The sequence below is a fragment of the Marmota monax genome, unplaced genomic scaffold, assembly GCF_021218885.2.
Source record: "Marmota monax isolate L192 unplaced genomic scaffold, Marmota_monax_Labrador192_F-V1.1 WCK01_AAM20220418_F8-fsc00077, whole genome shotgun sequence".
In the NCBI taxonomy this organism is placed as follows: Eukaryota; Metazoa; Chordata; class Mammalia; order Rodentia; family Sciuridae; genus Marmota; species Marmota monax.
The window spans coordinates 4,200,029-4,218,900 of NW_026694610.1; the positions used below are offsets into that span (position 1 = coordinate 4,200,029).

The 18,872-nt window shown below is 39.0% G+C and overlaps 1 protein-coding gene across 2 annotated transcripts; it reads left to right on the forward strand.

The window, feature by feature from the left end:
- The first annotated feature begins 83 nt into the window (after positions 1-83).
- On the forward strand, positions 84-17,760 carry Amacr (alpha-methylacyl-CoA racemase). 2 transcript variants are annotated; one of them, XM_046422331.2, is made up of 5 exons: positions 92-427; positions 2,811-2,954; positions 3,846-4,006; positions 8,555-8,741; positions 16,992-17,760. In XM_046422331.2, the coding sequence occupies exons 1-5, from the start codon at positions 181-183 to the stop codon at positions 17,405-17,407; spliced, it is 1,155 nt and encodes a 384-aa protein (XP_046278287.1). In that variant the 5' UTR covers positions 92-180; the 3' UTR covers positions 17,408-17,760. The 2 variants fall into 2 exon arrangements, with proteins under 2 accessions (XP_046278288.1, XP_046278287.1); XM_046422332.2 differs by lacking the exon at positions 3,846-4,006 and having other exon boundaries at positions 84-427; positions 16,992-17,142.
- The last annotated feature ends 1,112 nt before the right edge of the window (positions 17,761-18,872 follow it).

The window sequence follows — 18,872 nt, forward strand, 5'->3', positions numbered from 1 at the left end:
CCGGCGGGAAGGGAGCCACTGCGCAGACTCCGCGGCTGTGCGCAGGCGCGCAGGGAGGGAGCTCGCCGAGCTGGCGGGATTGGGGCGGCGCCTTAGGCAGGAGTGATCCAGGTCGCTGAACCTTTTGCAGGGGCCGGGCCGGGATTGCTCAGTCTTCTTCTGAAGGAGCCGAGAGGCACTATGGCTCTGAAGGGCGTCAGGGTCGTGGAGCTGGCTGGCCTAGCCCCCGGCCCGTTCTGCGGTATGGTCCTGGCGGACTTCGGAGCGCAGGTGCTGCGCGTGGACCGGGTCGGCTCCCTCGGCGATGTGAGCCAGTTGGCCCGGGGCAAGCGCTCGCTGGTGCTGGACCTGAAACGGGCGCAGGGAGCAGCCGTGCTGCGGCGCCTGTGCACGCGTGCAGACGTGCTTCTGGAGCCCTTCCGCCGCGGTGAGCCTCTGCCCCAGCGAGCTGTGCACGGGCGGGACGCGCGAGGTTCCTGCATCAGGAGCCCATCTGCACTGGGATTGAGGCTGCCCCCCGTCGCACCTTGGTCCTTTTGACACATGAAACCTCGTGCGTCCCAACCTTACTACGACCTTCAGTCTCATTTGGTCTTGTTGACCATTCTCTTGAGATGATCTTCTAAAGCTTGGATTTTGAGATACTGCTAATACCCTGTTTCTTTCATTGCTTTTGACCCCTTCCTGGTTGCCCACTATCCATTGCCCTTTTGTATCTGCTTATTTGATGGTATTAAACTATATGAAAATCTAATAAAAGCCATACGTCTGTTCCCAGAGTGCCTAGAGGTACATGGCATTTAGTTGCTGTTTGGGGGGTGGTGTACCCTTCAAAGCATCCACGAACGAGGTCAATGTTCCCTGCCTTAGATGATGGTGATCCTAAGTTCCAGCCTCAGGTCATTCCTTTGTGCTTTGTGCCCTGGAGTCTCTACACTCATTCCTATTGCTTTCTGCTTTACATACAGGTGGGGCCCAGCTCTTCATCTGTACCCCAACCCTTGGAGCTGCAGACTGCTACCAAAATACTTGAATGCGTTCTTCTCTCTAAGACTATTCCGCTTGCACTGCAACTGCCGCAAAACCCCATCCAAGCCTTTCTCCTTTCCTTTCAAAATGGCATCTCCTCTTATGTATACTTTATCAGAGTGAATGGAACCAGTATCCACCCAGTTTCCTGATTCAGTAAACTGTATTTCATCCTTGAATCCAGTCTTCCTTTCATCACGACTGCTTTCACCGAACACTATTAATTCAGTTTTTTTTTTTTTTTCCTTACCAGGATCTGAATTCTTACTCTCCATACCGGTTTCAACCTACTTGGTGCTTTTGTGTCAGACAGCCTTTTAAAACTGAATTTGTATGCTAGAGTAACCAAAACATTTCTTGGTAGGAAGTCAGTAAACGGTTGGCAAAAGAATTTAAAGTCTACAGGGCACCAGGCTTTTTAGCCATCACAGTCATATTTGAGGATATTTAGAATTAAATAATGATTTAATAATGCCTATTTGAAGATGAGGGTGGATCAACATGGTTAAATTATTTGTTCCAGGTCTTTAGTTAGGAGAGCTGCGGATAGACATGTAGTCTCCAGGTGAGGGTTTGTGGCTACTGTTCAAAAAGGTGGATGACTAGGGGCTGTGGCTGTGGCTCAGTGGTAGAGCACTTGCCTAGAATTCGTGAGGCACCAGGTTCAAACCTCAGCACCACATAAAATATAAATAAATAGAATTAAGAATAAATAAACAAAAAATGCTGATAAAAAAAAAGGTGGATGACTAGACTCAGTTTTCATCACTGATCAGGATGATGAGTCCTAAACAGTATATTATGTAATCCTGATGACTTTTAATTCCAGGAGGTTTAAGATATCAGTTTACCTGGGTTTTGTGCAGTAAATATCATACTTGATACCTTACGAATTCTGAGGTGTTACTGTAGCTAATTTTGGTTTTATGGATGTTTCTGAGCTTTATTTGTGAAGGTTTTATACAGGCCTGTGGAAAGAGCATGCTGTGAATCCTGAAGAAGGAGCTCCTAACTGAGAGGGAAGAAGGAAGGGTACTACCAGGACAGCACAGAGAGGAAAAAAGAAAAAAAAAAAGATCCTGCTTTGGGGATTGAGTAGGCTTGGATATGCCTTGAGTGAAATATGAAAAAATAACATCCTGTGGCAGAAACCACACATGGGGTCCTTATTCTTCAGGTCTTTTTCTACTAGAAGCATGCTATAAGTGGTCAACCTAAATAACAATTGAAGAGAGATTCTCCAATTAGTGATATTTGGGAATAGTGGATCATAATAATGAGAACAGGTGTTCCACAGTAAACTCTGAGGTGTTCCAAGAAGCTGAGGCAAGGGGAAGTTTTTACAGGTGAAACGGGGATTCCATAAAATATTTTGAAACTAATCCTTGGCTACCAGGATTAGTAACAAGGGTGGTGGTGGTCTGAGATTAGACAGTTGAGCAGATGTTCTCACGGAAGTTTTATTTGTATAATCTTCTGGTGGCCTTTGTGCCAGGTTGTGGTTCTGATAGAATCTTCTGTGAATAGTTCTTCTCATCAGGCATATATGCATGAAATCCCTTCCTTCATAACTCCTGAGTTTTATTTATTTTTGGTTAGGGTAGGAAAAAGTGACTCCATTTTGATTTTGACAACTTTCACAAAATCCACAACAAATGTTACTACGTTTGGAAGAATGTAGTTTTATGTTTACCTCATATGAGGAATTATTCCATTTCTCAATTCATGTTCTTTTTTTTTTTTTTTTTTTAAATGTTTTTTGTTGTTACTTTTCTCCTAAGGTGTCATGGAGAAACTCCAACTTGGGCCAGAGATTCTGCTGCAGGAGAATCCAAAACTCATTTATGCTAGACTAAGTGGCTTTGGCCAGTCAGGACGATTCTCCAGGAAAGCTGGTCATGACATCAACTACTTGGCTTTGTCAGGTATGTTGAAGAATAATTTTTTTCTACACTCTAAGTTTATTCCCAATCAAGATCTGCAGTTACATTGGTTAACAAGAATTTTTTAAAGTGCAGATTGAAATTCTTATCAGAATCAATAAGGAGAGCATGATTGTTTAAATTAGGCTAATTTGAATTCTTAGAACAATGATTCTGAAGCTCCCTTCTCATTTTAACACATTTGAGGAATAACATATCCTCACTAGTAACATTTATTTACTACATTTGAGGAGTCAGTTCTCAGGCCCCTACTAGGGAGTAAGAGACTTGGTAGTAGTAGTGATGATCACCCACACCTTGAAAACACTGAAATAGATGGACTCTGATGTTTCTTCATTGGGAATCATCGCCTGAGTCCTGGTTTCAGGCTTCTGTGAACACTAGGAAAACCCCATGTATTTCAGGTCCTAATGTCTCTTTATTTCTAGCCTAATTCTCAGATTTTCTGTGAATACATATAGATCAAGGGAGAAGGTAATTATAAAATTGGCTGTTCACACCTATTTAAAATTTAATCTCTTGTACACAATTATTTTCTTGCCTTTCTTTGTGGTTTGAATGAAAGCACACGACACTGTTTTCCGTTTATATCATGAATTGATAATAATCATTGTTTTGTTTTTTTCCAAAATCCAGTGAGTAAAAACTTAACAAATTTTGAAAATGTTATCTGGGATAAAGTTTTAGAAAGGAAAAAAATCATCAAAACAAAGAGCCTGTCAAAAACTTGTTATATGCAGGCTGTGTAGGTTCAAATTGGAAAAGCCTGAGGTACTAGTTTTTACTCAGGTCAGTAACTAGAGATTGGTTATTCTTCTATGAAGTTCATGTATGTATTTTAAAAAGGCATTAAATTTATTTTTAATGGTATAGGTGTTCTGTCAAAAATTGGCAGAAGTGGTGACAATCCATATGCTCCCCTGAATCTCCTGGCTGATTTTGGTGGTGGTGGCCTCATGTGTGCACTGGGCATTCTGATGGCTCTCTTTGAACGCACACGCTCTGGCAAAGGTCAGGTCATTGATGCAAACATGGTAAGTATTCATTGGGCGGGGGATGATAGACCTACCACTTGCTCCTATGTGTGCTATATGGTTGCCTCAAATCTTTTTCTGAACAAGAAATAAATGAAGCTTAATGTTTGAATTCAGGTCACCAAGAATATCCTTTTCTTTAAAATAGGCACACAGCCTTCATACATGTCAGAATGTCATAATTTAATCATCTTTGGAGTCACTCCTCTGAACTGTTTCTGACTTACCTGATTCCTCTGTGGTGTTTCAACAGTTTTCCCCAAGTTATTTTTTGTGCTTAAAAAAGAAAATATCTTAAACTGGGCATAGTCCTGCATGCCTGTAATTCCGGTGACTCGGGAGGATATTGAGTTCATAGTCAGCCTCTGCAACTTAGCAAGGCCCTAAGCAACTCAGGAAGACCCTATCTCAAAAATTAAAAAAAATAAAAAGGACTAGGGATATGGCTCAGTGGTTAAGCACCCCTGGTTCAATCCCTAGTACCAAAAAAAAAAAAGAAAGAAAGAAAGAAAAAATCTTTTCAAACAATCTTCATTCAGAAGGATTTCAAGAAGTCTTCATCAGTAGGTGGATCAGATTCTCATGGATGCTGAAGCAAAGTGGGCCTTCTGTCTAGACCTTCCTGCTGCATTTGTTAGGGGAGGCTCCAATATCATAATGCTTCTGTTTGTGCATTGTCATACATTCAACACTTGCCTCATGCTCTGCTGGGCACTTTCTCTATGTGATTCCTTTTAATCTTCAAAGCAACAACTTCATTTGGAACACAGTTGTCCTCCCTTATCTACAGGGGATATGTTCCAAGACCCCCAGTGAGTGTCCGAAACTGCAGATGTTATCAAATCTCACTATATACTATACTTTTTCCTATAACACGTACATCATATACTGGTAATAAACATAATTCATAACTTAGACACATAGTTGATTAACAACAGTAACTAATAATAAATAGAAAAATTATAACAAGTTATATACATAGCAATAAAAGTTGTTTAAAACTGATGAATGATTTATTTCTAGAAATTTCTAGTTAATATTTTAAGAGTGCACTTGACAGCCAGTGACTAAATGGTGGGAAGTGAAACTATAGAAAGGGGGGATGACTGTACATTGTTGTGAAGTGTAGACATCTGCCCAAGGTCTCATGGCTCTGTGGTCTTGGGAGGGTTACTGCACCTTCAGTCCTCAGTTTCCTTTGTACTATGGAGATGATAATATGTCTACTTTACAGCATTATTAGAGAATTATATGAGTTCATCCATTGTTTAGGTGTAAATAGTGCCCAGCACAGAGCAGATACTCTGTTATTGAGACTCTTCTAAAAGAAAAGAAGTACAGTTTGGTCATTTCCTTTATGAAGTACCTTTCATATCTAGTTTGAATACTTGAGGTTAGGAATTAGAAAAAGATTTCAGAGTCATTTGGGAATAATCTGGGAGCCAGGTGAGAAAGGTCACTTAAAGAAGGGACAGAACACCAGCACATAATGAGTGGGCAGAAGAAGAAAACCAAGGGCTAAGGAGGGTGAAGTAGAGAACCAGAAGGGAGTGTTGTTGAGGAAACCAAGGCAAGAGAAGCTGCCTAGAGAAGAGTAATGGCCAGAGGGTCCACACCGGTGGACACCTCCAAGTTTAAAGACTGAATAGTGTAAATTGGTTTGGCTCACTGGCAACCTTTGCAGAGTATATCCCAGGCTGGAATCTGGTCTCCTCCTCAGTCCTCTCCTGTGTTGTTTCTTGTGACTGTCATGGAGCACAGCTCACATTGTCCTTTGTGTCCTTCTCAGAATGTATTTTGGAAGGAGTGGTGTGGGTTTATCTTTTGTTTCTAGCTGCTGTCCCAGGTGTAGTGCAGCTACAGCATGAAGTAGTGATAGCAACAGCAATAGCACTTCCACATCCAGCTGCACCCTCACCCCACCAGGTGCAGGGCTGGGGCCTACACAGGGCTCCCTCTTTGAGCCATGAAACTTCCTGAGGGAAATTGGCTGGCTTTCATTTGGTGTTGAAAACTTGAAGGCTACAGAGGTTAAAGCTCCAGCTTTGAATTGCTTCCCTCTGCTGCCCTCTGTGGGCACAGGCCATGGGTCCAAAAGAGATCAGTTAAAAAACAACCATGGGGCTTTGGTAATTTTAAGGAGAATTTAAGGTAAATACTTATCTAGTAATAGTTGACTAATTTTCTAAATATATGGGTTGGTTATTTATAGTCAAATAATGTGATTACTGCTTTTATTTAATCAGAATTGCCTAATAATTAGAAGGTAGTAAGCTTTATCATTTATGAAACTGGAAGCCCTCAGGATTCGTGCTCACATTAGGGGATTGTGAGTGTTGGCTGATTACTGAAGACCTGAAGGATCAGTAGATCTCATTCACAACTTCTTCTTCAAGGTCAAATAGAAGCTGTAGAAGCTGATTCAGGTGAGGCAACACCTTCTTCTTATAGGACAGTAGTTTTCAGTATTTTAGCAACAGAATTCTTGGCTCATGCTCACTTTGAATGATTTGGTGTTTGTCTCGCCATAGTTCTGTTGCCTTGGACCCTATAGAGTTAAGATGACTGGAATGTGGGTCCTCTCGGCTGTGTTACCCACACTCCAGGGAGCACATGGACACACTGTGAGTTGCATGCAATGGGCCAACACGATAAGGATGGCATAAAAATTTGGTGGGTCGATGAAGCTGCCATTTCCCTGTGTTATGGAACCTCATCTGGGCAGTATACATGACATGAGGATTAGGGGCAAGAAAAGCTGCTTGCTGGGGTGACCACCAACAGATCTTGAAGTCTGACTGGGAGAGCTAACACCCTGACTCTTGTCCTGTGGCTCCGGTGTTGCTAAGTACATTTCATTTATGATGAAGCAGAGCAGAAACACTTTTTAATCAAGGTAATTCAATACAGAATCTTGAAACTTTTCACACTTTTTTAGCCTGAATATAAAAGTAGGATAATCAGTATTCAAAACTCCAACTAAACTTTCTGTGGTGCTATGTGAGAGCCTGACTCACTTTGAGTTCACTTGTTGTCCCATTAGCTCTAACAGGGCAAGGACTCAGCATAAAGTAGGTATTTGTTTATAGCAGATACTAACTTGCTGGGTTTTGTATGAGCAACCTGGAATTAAGACTCATGCAGAACAATAGTATTTCAATTTCAAGGTCAAATTTATGCCATTTGAAGGGAAAAATTTCTTTTAAGGTTTACTCATGAATGTGAGTGAGTTGTCTCTGACATGTCTGAATTTGGTATAGGACATATCTAAAAATATACTTCACATACAAGATGAACATAAAGTATATTTAAAATAGTGCACATATTTTTGTGTGTATCATGCATATGTGTATAAATATGGGATTGCTAAGATTTGGGTAACTCAGTCTCAAAAAGTGAAAACACCACCCACGTAGGCTACTTACATGAGTACAACTTCAGTCAGACTCTGCATAATGATGTTTCAGTCATTGATGGATTGCACATCTGACAGTGGTCCATACAATTATGCAGCCCTCCACCTTAGGATGTGTAAGTACACTCTATGGTCTTCACACTCTGATGAAACCCCATAACAATGCATTTCTTAGAATGTGTCTCCATATTAAAGTTGTAAAGTTACTTATTTAGTGATTTTAAATATAACAGCCATAAATTCAAGTATGTAGGAGATTTTCAATAAAAAGAGAAATTTGAGATGTATCTAAAAGAAATCTTTGTTTTGCATCCAGTAATAGGAATTCCATGCTTATTCTCCCCTCTTGGTAGCCTCAGGGATAAGGATGCTGTGTGGACTACTCTCTGGGGTGCTGGAATCATCAGAAGTATAAAATCCACAGGGATGGCCCAGAATATCTCGCTTTTCATTTTGATTCTTAAGATAATCATACTTGAGTTTGTGAATTCAGTGTTACTTTAGGACTTGTTGGGAAGGTAGCATCCCCATAATTAGTGTGTACTCAGAGAAGCCATACACCTGCCACCCATCTTGGTTTTTTTTATTTTGTAACATTCTAGTGATCATTAAAGATAAGATGTATTAAACATTTAAATTTAGTTTGCTTGGTATTGGATTCAAGCCAAAATAAGTTAAATATAACAGTAATGTGATTTACCTTTAAATAATGATATGTTTCTTACATCACTATATATATTGTTGTAGGTCTTGAAAATCATACTTTAATATCCCTTTGTTTTATTTTTAGCTTTTTTCTGGCAGTTTCTAACATATATATAAGTGGAGACTAGTATAAAGAACTTTCTTGTACCTTCATCTAGCTTCAAAAATTATCAACATTTTGCCAATCTTATTGGAAGGGAAGAACAAAAGTAGTTCTTTCTAAGCCTGGCAATATTTTCTGGACTGAAGAGCACAACTGGTTGTTATTCTACCATAAACCCTCTCTAACTCAAGTTTGCAAGAATACCTAGGAAGTTGTATAACATGTATAATCACTGCAACACACACATTTTAAAAACCTGAATTGACATTATTCCTGCTTTTACACTTGAATTATCTGGATTTGTATGTGTTCTGCTTCTTCAAAGGTGGAAGGAACAGCATATCTCAGTTCTTTTCTGTGGAAAACTCAAAACGTGGGACTGTGGGAACAGCCTCGAGGACAGAACCTGTTAGACGGTGGAGCGCCTTTCTACACAACTTACAGGACAGCAGATGGGCAGTTCATGGCTGTGGGAGCCATAGAGCCCCAGTTCTACAGACAACTCATCCAAGGTAGGAGCTGTTACGTGCTTCACCCACTTTTCTTTTTCCATGAGCACTCTTTATTCTCTATTTTGGGGCCTTTTTAAATCTCATAATATTTTATTATATATCCAACTTTCGATTAACTCTAGCCATCCATGGGGAATTTCCTCTACCTTTTAAATGAACAGGTGATTTTTACTGGTGTATGCCGCAGCCCAGCTGGCTGGGCAAAATAGCCGGGGGGTGGGGGGGTGGGGGGGGTGGGGGGTGACGAAGAACTTGTGTAGATTGATACAGCAGGAGTAGGAGCCCTTTATTGTAGGACAGCAGAGGTATTTATACATTCCACACAGCTTATCTTAATTAACATAAAATAGATACAGCAGTCAACCAATGAGGAATCTCCACACTTAATGGCTCCCTGGCATTACTTCACAAACCACTCCCTCTGGCAAAATGCCAGGCGCCATCCAGACTTGTTTACAGACTCTAACAGGTGTACATAATAACTCAGGGTCTTAAACTATAACAGTTCTTTTTGTGGGATATCCAGTGCTTTTATTATATGTCACACCAGTAGTGTGTATATTTATCTTGCCTTTGTGTGCCCCAATTTTTCTTATTCTTCCCTGGGAAGGATCTACTGCCTCTGTGGGCTCTTTTTCTTTGACGGTTGCCTCTTACACTGTCAGGTGTTACCTGAGTACAGAGAGTCTGTGGCCAGTCTGCCATAGCAAGAAAATCTGGGATCTCTTCTTCCCTTTAAAGTAATTGGACTGGAGTTATTTTATTCCTGTGAAATATTTGAATTTAAAATTTACTCTGCAAATAATTTAGTATCTAAGTCATTTGAGAATACAATCTGCAGTGATATGAAAAGTTGATTACAGTACATTTACCTTTCTACTTCAAGTTCAAAGTATTGTTGTTGATGGCTTTTCAGGTGCAATATAATACTGAATTATTTGCAAATAGGTATAATGATTATTTTTGTAAATATTGAAAAACATTTTATGATCAAATGCTTTAACTCCACTAACTGAAAAAAAGGTATAGGAGAAAAAAAATGATTTGCCTAGGTCATATATAATGCCTTACTGCCCAAGAATTGAAATTAAAAACCCAGAATTGGGCTGGGTATGTGGCTCAAGCGGTAGTGCGCTCGCCTGGCATGCGTGCGCACCCTGGGTTCGATCCTCAGCACCACATACAAACAAAGATGTTGTGTCCACCGAAAACTAAAAAAAAAAAAAAAATTCTCTCTCTCTCTCTTTAAAAAAAAAAAAACAGAATTAACTCAAAATCTGGACTGAACAATGCTATATGGAGGACCAAGTGGTGGGAGCAACACACACCTTGGGTAGAGAGCCCTGGAAAGCAGCAGGGATACAGCACCGAGGGTTTGCAGAGTACAACAACCTTGTTTATATATGCATTGTCTTTAGAAAATATAAGTGTGTTAGGGATGGGGATGTGGCTCAAGCGGTAGCGCACTCACCTGGCATGCACAGGGCGCTGGCATGCACAGCACCACATAAAAATAAAATTAAGATGTTGTGTCCACTGAAAACTAAAAAATAAATATTGAAAAATTCTCTCTCTCTCTCTCTCTCTCTCTCTCTCTCTCTCTCTCTGTCTCTCTGTCTTTAAAAAAAAAAGAAAATATAAGTGTAATCAGCTGGTACTTCTAAACAACAGTGATAAATATATTCCTCTAACACCTTTCTGTGGCCTGAGTTCTAAACAATCGCTATAGCTACTCGAGTTCTGATAACATGAATAAAAACTTTATTAACACATTGTTTTACTTACCCTTCAGTAAGTATTCATAAAAGTTAATTCAGATAACTTGCAGTTATATAGGGTCATCTCAATATTCAGCTCTCATATTTAGGCCTCGGATCCATTTTTGAATTAATTTCTGTGTCTAGGGCAAATTAAAAGTTCATCTTCATTTTTTTTGTATAGGTGCTTCAGTTTTCCCAGCACCATTTATGGAACAGATGTTTTCTTCTTCATTGAATGATCTTGGCATCCTCTTGATCATCAGTTGACCACAAGTGGAAGGGTGTCTTTGGACTTTCAGTTCTGTGCCATTGATCTCTGTGTCTGTTTTTATGCTTGATTATTGAAACTTAGCAGTGTAAGCTCCCCAACTATGTTCTTTTTCAGTATTGTTTTGGCTACTTGGATTTTTTTGGACTTCTTGTGAATTTTAAGAGCAACTTGTCAATTTATGCAAAAATGATAGGTGGGATTTTTACAGGGGTTTTGTTGGATCTGTGCATCAAACTAGGGAACATTGCCATTTTAACATTATTAAGCTTTTGAATCCAGGAACATGGCTGCTTGCTTTCCATTTATTTAAATCCTCTTTTAATTCTTTCAGCAATGCTTTTTAGTTTTCATTATGGAAGTGCTGCACTTCCTTGGTTAAATTCATTCTGAAGAAGAGTATTCTTTTTGAATTTATTGTTGATAGAAACATTTTCAGACTGGTCATTGCTAGTATCTAGAAATACAGTGGGTTTTGTATATTGATCTTCTATCCTGCACCCTTACTGATTTCCTTTATTGTTTCTAGGTGTGGATCTTGAATCTTTTCATCTTTACTTGAATTCCATCTTGGATGAGTAGCTTCTTGGATATGCAGATTAAGGTTTTTCATCACATTTGGGAATTTTTCCAGACATCATTTCTTTAATGATTCTTGTACTTTCTCTCTTCAGTTGTTGAAGACTCTCTAGTCACTCATGTCCCACAGGTCTGTGAGGCTCTGTTCATTTTTCTGTATACTTGTTTCTTTCTGTTGGGCTGACGAGATTCTCTTAATTCAGTTCTCTTGAAGTCTATTGATTCTTTCTCCTGCTAGTTCATATCTGCTGTTGAGATATTTCTCGCTAGTGAATTTTTCATTTGTTGCTCAACCTTTCAACCCCAAAATTTCTGTTTTGTTCTCTTTTAATACAATTTTCATCTCAAATTGCTTTCATATTTTTCTTTAATTCTTCAGGCATGATTTCCCTCGGTGCTTTGAACATTTAAAAAGTAATTCCTGAAGTCTTTGTTTAGTACATCCAACATTTGGCTTCTTTGGGGGAAGTTTCTGTTGATTGCATTTTTGCCTGTGTATGGGCCATAATTTCCTGCCTCTTTGTATGACTCAGAATTTTTCATTGAAACTGACATTACAAATAATTTAATGTGGCAGCTCTGAACCCAGCTCACCCCTTTTTCCCCTACTTCCTGGTCCTGGATTTGTTATTGTTGCTGTTTAATGATTTTCATATACTAAATATGTATTCTTTGGTATGTGCAGCCACTGAAATCTGCTCAGTTAGCTTGGTATTTAGTTAATGCTGGACAGAGATGTCTTTAAATAACTTGAAACAATAACTCTTCCATCCTTTTCTGAGATATTCTATACCTTTTTGATTGTGCAGAACCTCAAGATCAGCCAGAGGTGAGAGACTGGAGCCTTCTCAGATGTCTTTTGTACATGTACATGGTCCTGCACATGTGTATATACACATACGGCCTTCCATATTCTCAGATATAGGCTGGAGATTTTTAAAACTCTCTGTGGACAGCCTGTTCCCCATTGTTTCCTTTTAAATTATTTTGGTTAACTTCTTACTCATACCCCAGGTAATGCCACCTCAGACAGATGTGAGGCTAAACAATTGCCATTTGATTTTGAAAAAGTCCTAGAGATGGAACTGGCAGGTCACATCAAGTCCAGTCCTGAGAATGGAGCTTTTCGGGGAGCTGTCAGGCCACATAATGACAGTTCTCTGGGGGTGGGGCTTTGGGGGAACTCCACACTGGTTTTGCTTCCTTTGGTGGCTCTTATCCTGCTGGTTTTCACAGCTGCCCTTGTGGAGTGACCATTGGTTCTCAAAGCCACCACAGAGCAGGGGAGAGAGAGGTGACTTTAGCAGCAGTTGTAATGCCATAAAGCACACTAGACTAATCAAGATTCAACTTTAAAAAAAAATTTTAAAAAAGATTCAACTTGAGTAAACATTCCTGAGATCACACAGGCTTTTCGGTGATTTTGAGGGTGCTGAGAGAATTGACTCCAACAATTGGTTTCCTAGTGTTCTCTTTGCTTTCCTGTGGGAGCAGATTTTTGTAGTTCCTTGCTTTGCCATTCCAGAAGTTAGCTCCCCTCCCTGGCGTATCTTCCTGGTATTTTAAAGCATGTATGTTCACAGTGCTTACTTTTAACATCCACACTCCACCTCTGTGAATGAACCATTCTGAAAATACTGAAAATGAAATGACACGTGTTAGTAGCTTAATTGTTGCAGCCCTCAACTCTTGACCACCTTCAGGTGGGTTTGTTCCTCCGAGTCTAAACTCTGTAACCTCCCTGATTTTTTTGGTCCCCTCCATTTTCATCCTCAACTCTTTGTGGTATCGTTGACCTTTCTTCCCTCAAGTTGCTGAAGATACTTAGTTGACAGGAGGCTTATTTATGCTTAAGGCAGGGGGCACATCACACAGTCCACAGAGCCCAGGACACAATGTCTCAGCCTCTTTTTTTTTTTTTTCAGAGTTATTGACTTAATAAAAATGATACTAGTTACATACAAAGTACTTCTCTCTCAGGCCCTGCTGGACAAACCCCAAATCTGTGATGATTTTTTTTTTGAAGTAGTGTTAATTACATGCTTCATTGTCCCCCTGTGTTTTGAGATCTTTGGGGTCAGACTTTAATTAAACTTTTCAGTACTACACATCCAAGTTTTTGTAGACTTCACTGTTTTGTTTCCCTGGTGTTTTCTGGGGCGAATATAAATAAATAAATACATAAAATTAAATAATCTGGAAACAGTAAGAATTTTGAGATTAAGACTCTTGTAGTACCATCAGATAAGCAATAGGGATTTTGTAATTTTTTAAAAAAATTTCAAAATATTATTTAAAAACTGCACAAAAAAATGATAAGTGTTGGTGAGATTGTGGAGAGATGCAAACCCATCTGTAATACTGGTGGGATGTAAGGGGATTCAACTCCCATGGAAATGGTGTAACAGTTCCTCAAAACACTAACCACGGAAGTCACGTGATCCAAGAATACATTCAAAAGAATGGATAGCAGGGACTCTAACAGGTATTTGTAAACCTGTGTTCACAGCAGTGTTTTTAATAATGGCCAAAATGTGGAAGCAATTCATGTGTTCATTGACAGGTAAGAGGATAAACAAAATGTGGTATATGCATAAAGTGGAATATTATGCAGCATTATTAGGAAGAAAATTCTGACAAATTCTGCAGCATGGATAAATCTTGAAGACATTATCCTAAGTGAAATAAATCTCTCCCAAAAGAATATTGCATGATTCCAGTTATAAGAGGAACCCAGAATAGACAAAATCATATGGATAGAAAGAATGGTGTTTGCCAGGGGCTGGGGAGAGAAAATAATGAAAAGTTATTATTTAATGGGTACCAAGTTTAGTTTGGGAAGAGAAAAGATTCTGGAGATGGGTGGTGGTGATGGTTGTATGTCGTACCACTCAACCATATACTTAAAAGTAACAATAATGGTAAATTATATGATATTGTGTATTTTACCCCAACTTAAAAAAAAGAATGAAAATTCAAAACACCGTGTTTGTTTAAAAAATTGTAAGTAATTCAGAATTTTAAAACAAGAAGTGAAATGTCTCCCTTGTTCTGCCACCTTGGGAAAGTTTGCAATGTGGCCTTTTACATATTTTCCTGGATGAATGTTAACACACAATTGTGTTTTTCTTATATGATTACACATTAACTTGTAATATATTAATTATTAATGCATGTTATATTTATTACATTAGTATATATGAATTATATTATTGTTATATATCATTGTATCTAAATTTATAACTTACAGCCATCTCTTTTTATTTAGCAGTATAGCAGAGATGTTCTTTCCTGCCAATGTAAAAGATTATATATATATATATATATATATATGAATATAGGCAGACCATGCTACATAAAAAGCAGTCATTTTATACTCCATGGTCTGCCTATATTAAAATTCTCTATTAATATTCATTTATGTTTTCCAGTTTTTCATTATGACATAATGTTTACAGTGGCCATCCATATATATATATATATATATATATATATATATATATATATATATATATATTACCATACTGAAAACATGGATTTTGACTGCTTAGTATAGTGTTATATAGCAGTAAAGTTTATGATATGTGCTTAAGATAATAAATATTTTATGTAAGTCTGTGTGTGTATGTAAGGTAGTTTTTTTGGAAATTAGAACATTTTCAAGTTTTAAATGATGATTAAGATGCTAGGCTAGTCCCTGTGAGTATGTTTGACTTAAAATACCAGAAACTTAATATTGACTATACTATAAAAACTAGTGAAGGCTGGGAATGAGGCTCAGTGATAGAGTGATTACCTAGCATGTGTGGATTCAGTCCCAGGCAGTGCAAACAAAATAAAACAAACTAGCTGTAACTGGATTCCTAGTTCCTTTTGGAATGTCAAGAGCAGAGCACTCAGCCCACCCTGGCCAGTGATGGTTAATCCTGGAGGCTTGATCATGGTCAGGATGGGAGGGAAATTGTTGCCCAGAAAGGATGAAAATGGAAGAGCTGGGCTATCAGAATTAAGAGTAGAATCCGGCATCTTTTAGCTTCTAGTGTTTTCCAGTATATAGACCAGATCCCGTGTATCTCAAGTATAATATAAGTTAGAAAATATATTGGTCCCAGTTTTATTTAATGTTACGATTCTGATCACATTCTGATGAAAAACAAAGACATTTCCATCAGTAGCAGTGATATACTACTTTTGGCTGCCTCCTCATTTTATTTGCTTTTTAATCACAGAGCTTGTGGTGATTATGAAATGGAAGCAAAGTGAAAGACATCTATACAGGCATTTCTTCATAGATTATAGTGATAACCTGAATCTATGGCTCCAGGTCTGTCCTGCTATTGGAATAGAACAAATGGCTACCGAGAAAACTTTACTTATATGCCCAGAGGTAGCTATTCATAAAACTTCAGAACTATGTGAGTTCTCCATATGTCCTAGGACTCTTTAAGACCCTAGGGAGGGGCTGCAGTTTTCATGTCTTCTTACTGCTGTGGGCACTTTCACATCTTCATAGCAGCTTCCTGTTAGCCTGAGCTTCAACATGGGAGGGAAGGGAAGGGAAGGCTGGTAAACTGAGATCAACCTGTTGATTTACCTGATGCAGATCACAAAAAATACTATCCGTGAGAAAAAGGAGCTTTCATTATCATTTTACTATTAGCCTTCAGGATTATAAAACGGTCTTATGTGAGAGGAAAAATTGACATTTATTCCAAACCCCAGTAAGGTGGCCCTTAGAGTATACAGATGTTCCTCAAACTTATGCTGGGGTTCCGTCTGGATAAATCCATTGTTAAGTTGAAACTATCATAAGTTGAGAATGTATTTTATACACCTAATCTACTGAGCAGCATATCTTAGCCTCACCTACTTTAAACTACATTCACCTACAGTTGTGCAATGCCATCTAACTCAAAGCCAATTTTATAATGAAGTGTGAAAATTCTATATAATTTATTGAATTTATTGGGTACTTAACAATGAAAACAGAACAGTTGTATGAATATGCTTTCGTACCATAATAAAGTCCAAACATCTTGGTCTAGTCTTTGGCTACCTTTCTGGTCCTGTGTTGTTTGTACAAAGCCCTATCAGACACTTATTTTACCAATATAAAGATAAAAGAATTATTACTCAAAAATTGTAATCCTCAATTTCATCATTTATTTTTGGGGTTCTTTCTTGAATAAGATAGTCATGTTTCTAAGATAGTCATATGTAAAATTGCTCAAATTTTATTTTTTATAGGGCTCAGGGGCATTATATAAAATACAGAATTATTTTTAATTCAGTAAGACAGATAATACCATCCTGAGGAAATTTCTTTTTGAAATCCTACTTGGCGAGAAGAAATCAATTTCTGGAAACTAGATTATTAAAGACAGACTACTTTTGATGAAAGGTCGGTGGTAAACCATAGGCAGTGACAAGCGTGTTTTCAGTGTTGCCTACCCCATCACCCCACCCTCTCCAGCTGTTGGCTCCAACTTCAAACTGACTTTGAATTTCTTCTCTTGATTCATTTGAGAAACTCTAGAGAACATTTTATTTGGGATAAATATAGTGGGCTCAAAATTTATTTTCATTAATTATAATCTCTCTACCCTAAGCATAATAATTTATGAAATCATATTTTTCCCTCAGGACTTGGACTAAAGTCTGAAGAACTTCCCAAGCAGATGAGCATGACCGATTGGCCGGAAATGAAGAAGAGATTTGCAGATGTGTTTGCAAAGAAGACCAAGGCAGAGTGGTGCCAGATCTTTGATGGCATAGATGCATGTGTGACCCCAGTGCTGACCCTTGAAGAGGCTGCCTGTCATGACCATAACAGAGAACGGGGGTCCTTCATGACTGACGAGGAACAGCACGTGAGTCCCCGACCTGCGCCTCTGCTGTCAAACACCCCAGCCGCCCCTTCTGCCGAAAGAGATCCTTTTGTAGGAGAACACACGGAGGATATACTTAAAGAATTTGGGTTCAACCAGGAGGAGATTGACCAGCTACGTTCAGATAGAATTATTGAAAGTAACAAACCAAAACCAAAAGCTCATCTCTAGCTTCTAGATTCACAGTTCAAATGAATTTGAATGTAGCACTTGCAATGGAGAATAATACATAGCAGTGTATGCATGGAAATGTGGGATAACAGTAATGCCGTGATCCAACTATTCTGATCAAGAAACATGGAAGATTGATTACACAGTAACAGTCTGAAAACAGTTGCAGTCTGAAAATTGTTATCAGTATATTTGATTTAGGAATATTTTACATATTCATATTATCTTGTGGGATTTTTTCTGCCTTCCAATTTGCTTGATAAAATGTCTTTGTTGATATTAAAATGCTTATATATCTATATTTAAATGAATTACTCTAATACATCTTTATTAAATAAAGCTTTTTTCCCCTATTGTGGGTTGTGCTTTTTAGTTTGCAAAAGCTTCAACAAAACCCCTTTTAAATACCATTAAAATAACATTTTCTGACACATTGAATACTTTTGACTCTACTATTATTGTACTGGTCAGCTTCGAATGGCTATGGCCAAAGTATCTGACAGGAACAACTCAGAGGAGGAAAGGTTTATTTTGGCTCATAGTTGCAGTCCACACCTGCCAACTCTGTTGCTCTGGGCAGCATGTCATGGCTGGAGAGCCTGATGAAGGAGTACTGCTCCATTCATGGCAGCCAGGAAGCAGAGAGGAGGAAGGGAGTAGGGATCACGGGAAGAGGAACCCTTCCCAGCACACCCCCATGACCCTCTGCCACGCCCCACCAACAGTGATCACCCGTCAGTCCTTCCACACTTGAGTGGACTGATTATGTCCCAGCTCTCATGATCTAATCCCTTCACCTCTGAACATTGCTGCATCTACACGGGCATTTGGGGGGAAGCTTCTTATCCAGGCTCTAACAAATCTTTACCAAAATGACTGTCCTTAGAAAAGTCTGACCCTTTTAATTTGACCAGAAGATCATTCAGTCAGGGTCTTTAAATTTAAAATTAAATTGGGATGTTAGCAAATAAATGTCCTTGGGCTTTCCTTCAGATAACTCAGCCTTCCAACTGCTCTGCTGGTGCTGGTCCTCTGTAGCTGGCTCTTCTCATCACCACACCGTGACCCTTTTTCTGTCATCCACTTGACATCTGCCAGCCTCTTCCTCCTCCTCCCCCACTACCTCCTGTTTTCTTATCCATCGTGTCTCCCTCTGGCCCTGGAAGTCCCTTGGCTTATGCCCATGAAATCTAGAAGAAAATCATGATGAAAACAACCCTTAAAGAGCATGTCGCAGTGGAATCAGGAAGCCATTGGGGTGACCAGGGCCTACACACCTGTATCAGGTTGCTGCCTGGGAAAGAGACCTCTTGAACTGGACATGAGAAAATGACATGGGAACGTGAACCGAAAACTGGGCCAAGGCCTCCAAGGTCATTAACATTTTTCATTGAGGTTGCAGCTGCAACTGTCACAAATGACAAAGGCACTTGAAACCGTGAGTTAGTCCTTGGTATCAATCTCG

Excerpts from the sequence above, each read along its gene's own strand:
- Amacr (XM_046422331.2), top strand. The coding sequence starts at position 181 with ATGGCTCTGAAGGGCGTCAGGGTCGTGGAGCTGGCTGGCCTAGCCCCC. Across the intron at positions 4,007-8,554 it reads AGGTCATTGATGCAAACATG|GTGGAAGGAACAGCATATCT; the intron begins GTAAGTATTCAT and ends GCTTCTTCAAAG. Across the intron at positions 8,742-16,991 it reads CTACAGACAACTCATCCAAG|GACTTGGACTAAAGTCTGAA; the intron begins GTAGGAGCTGTT and ends TTTTTCCCTCAG.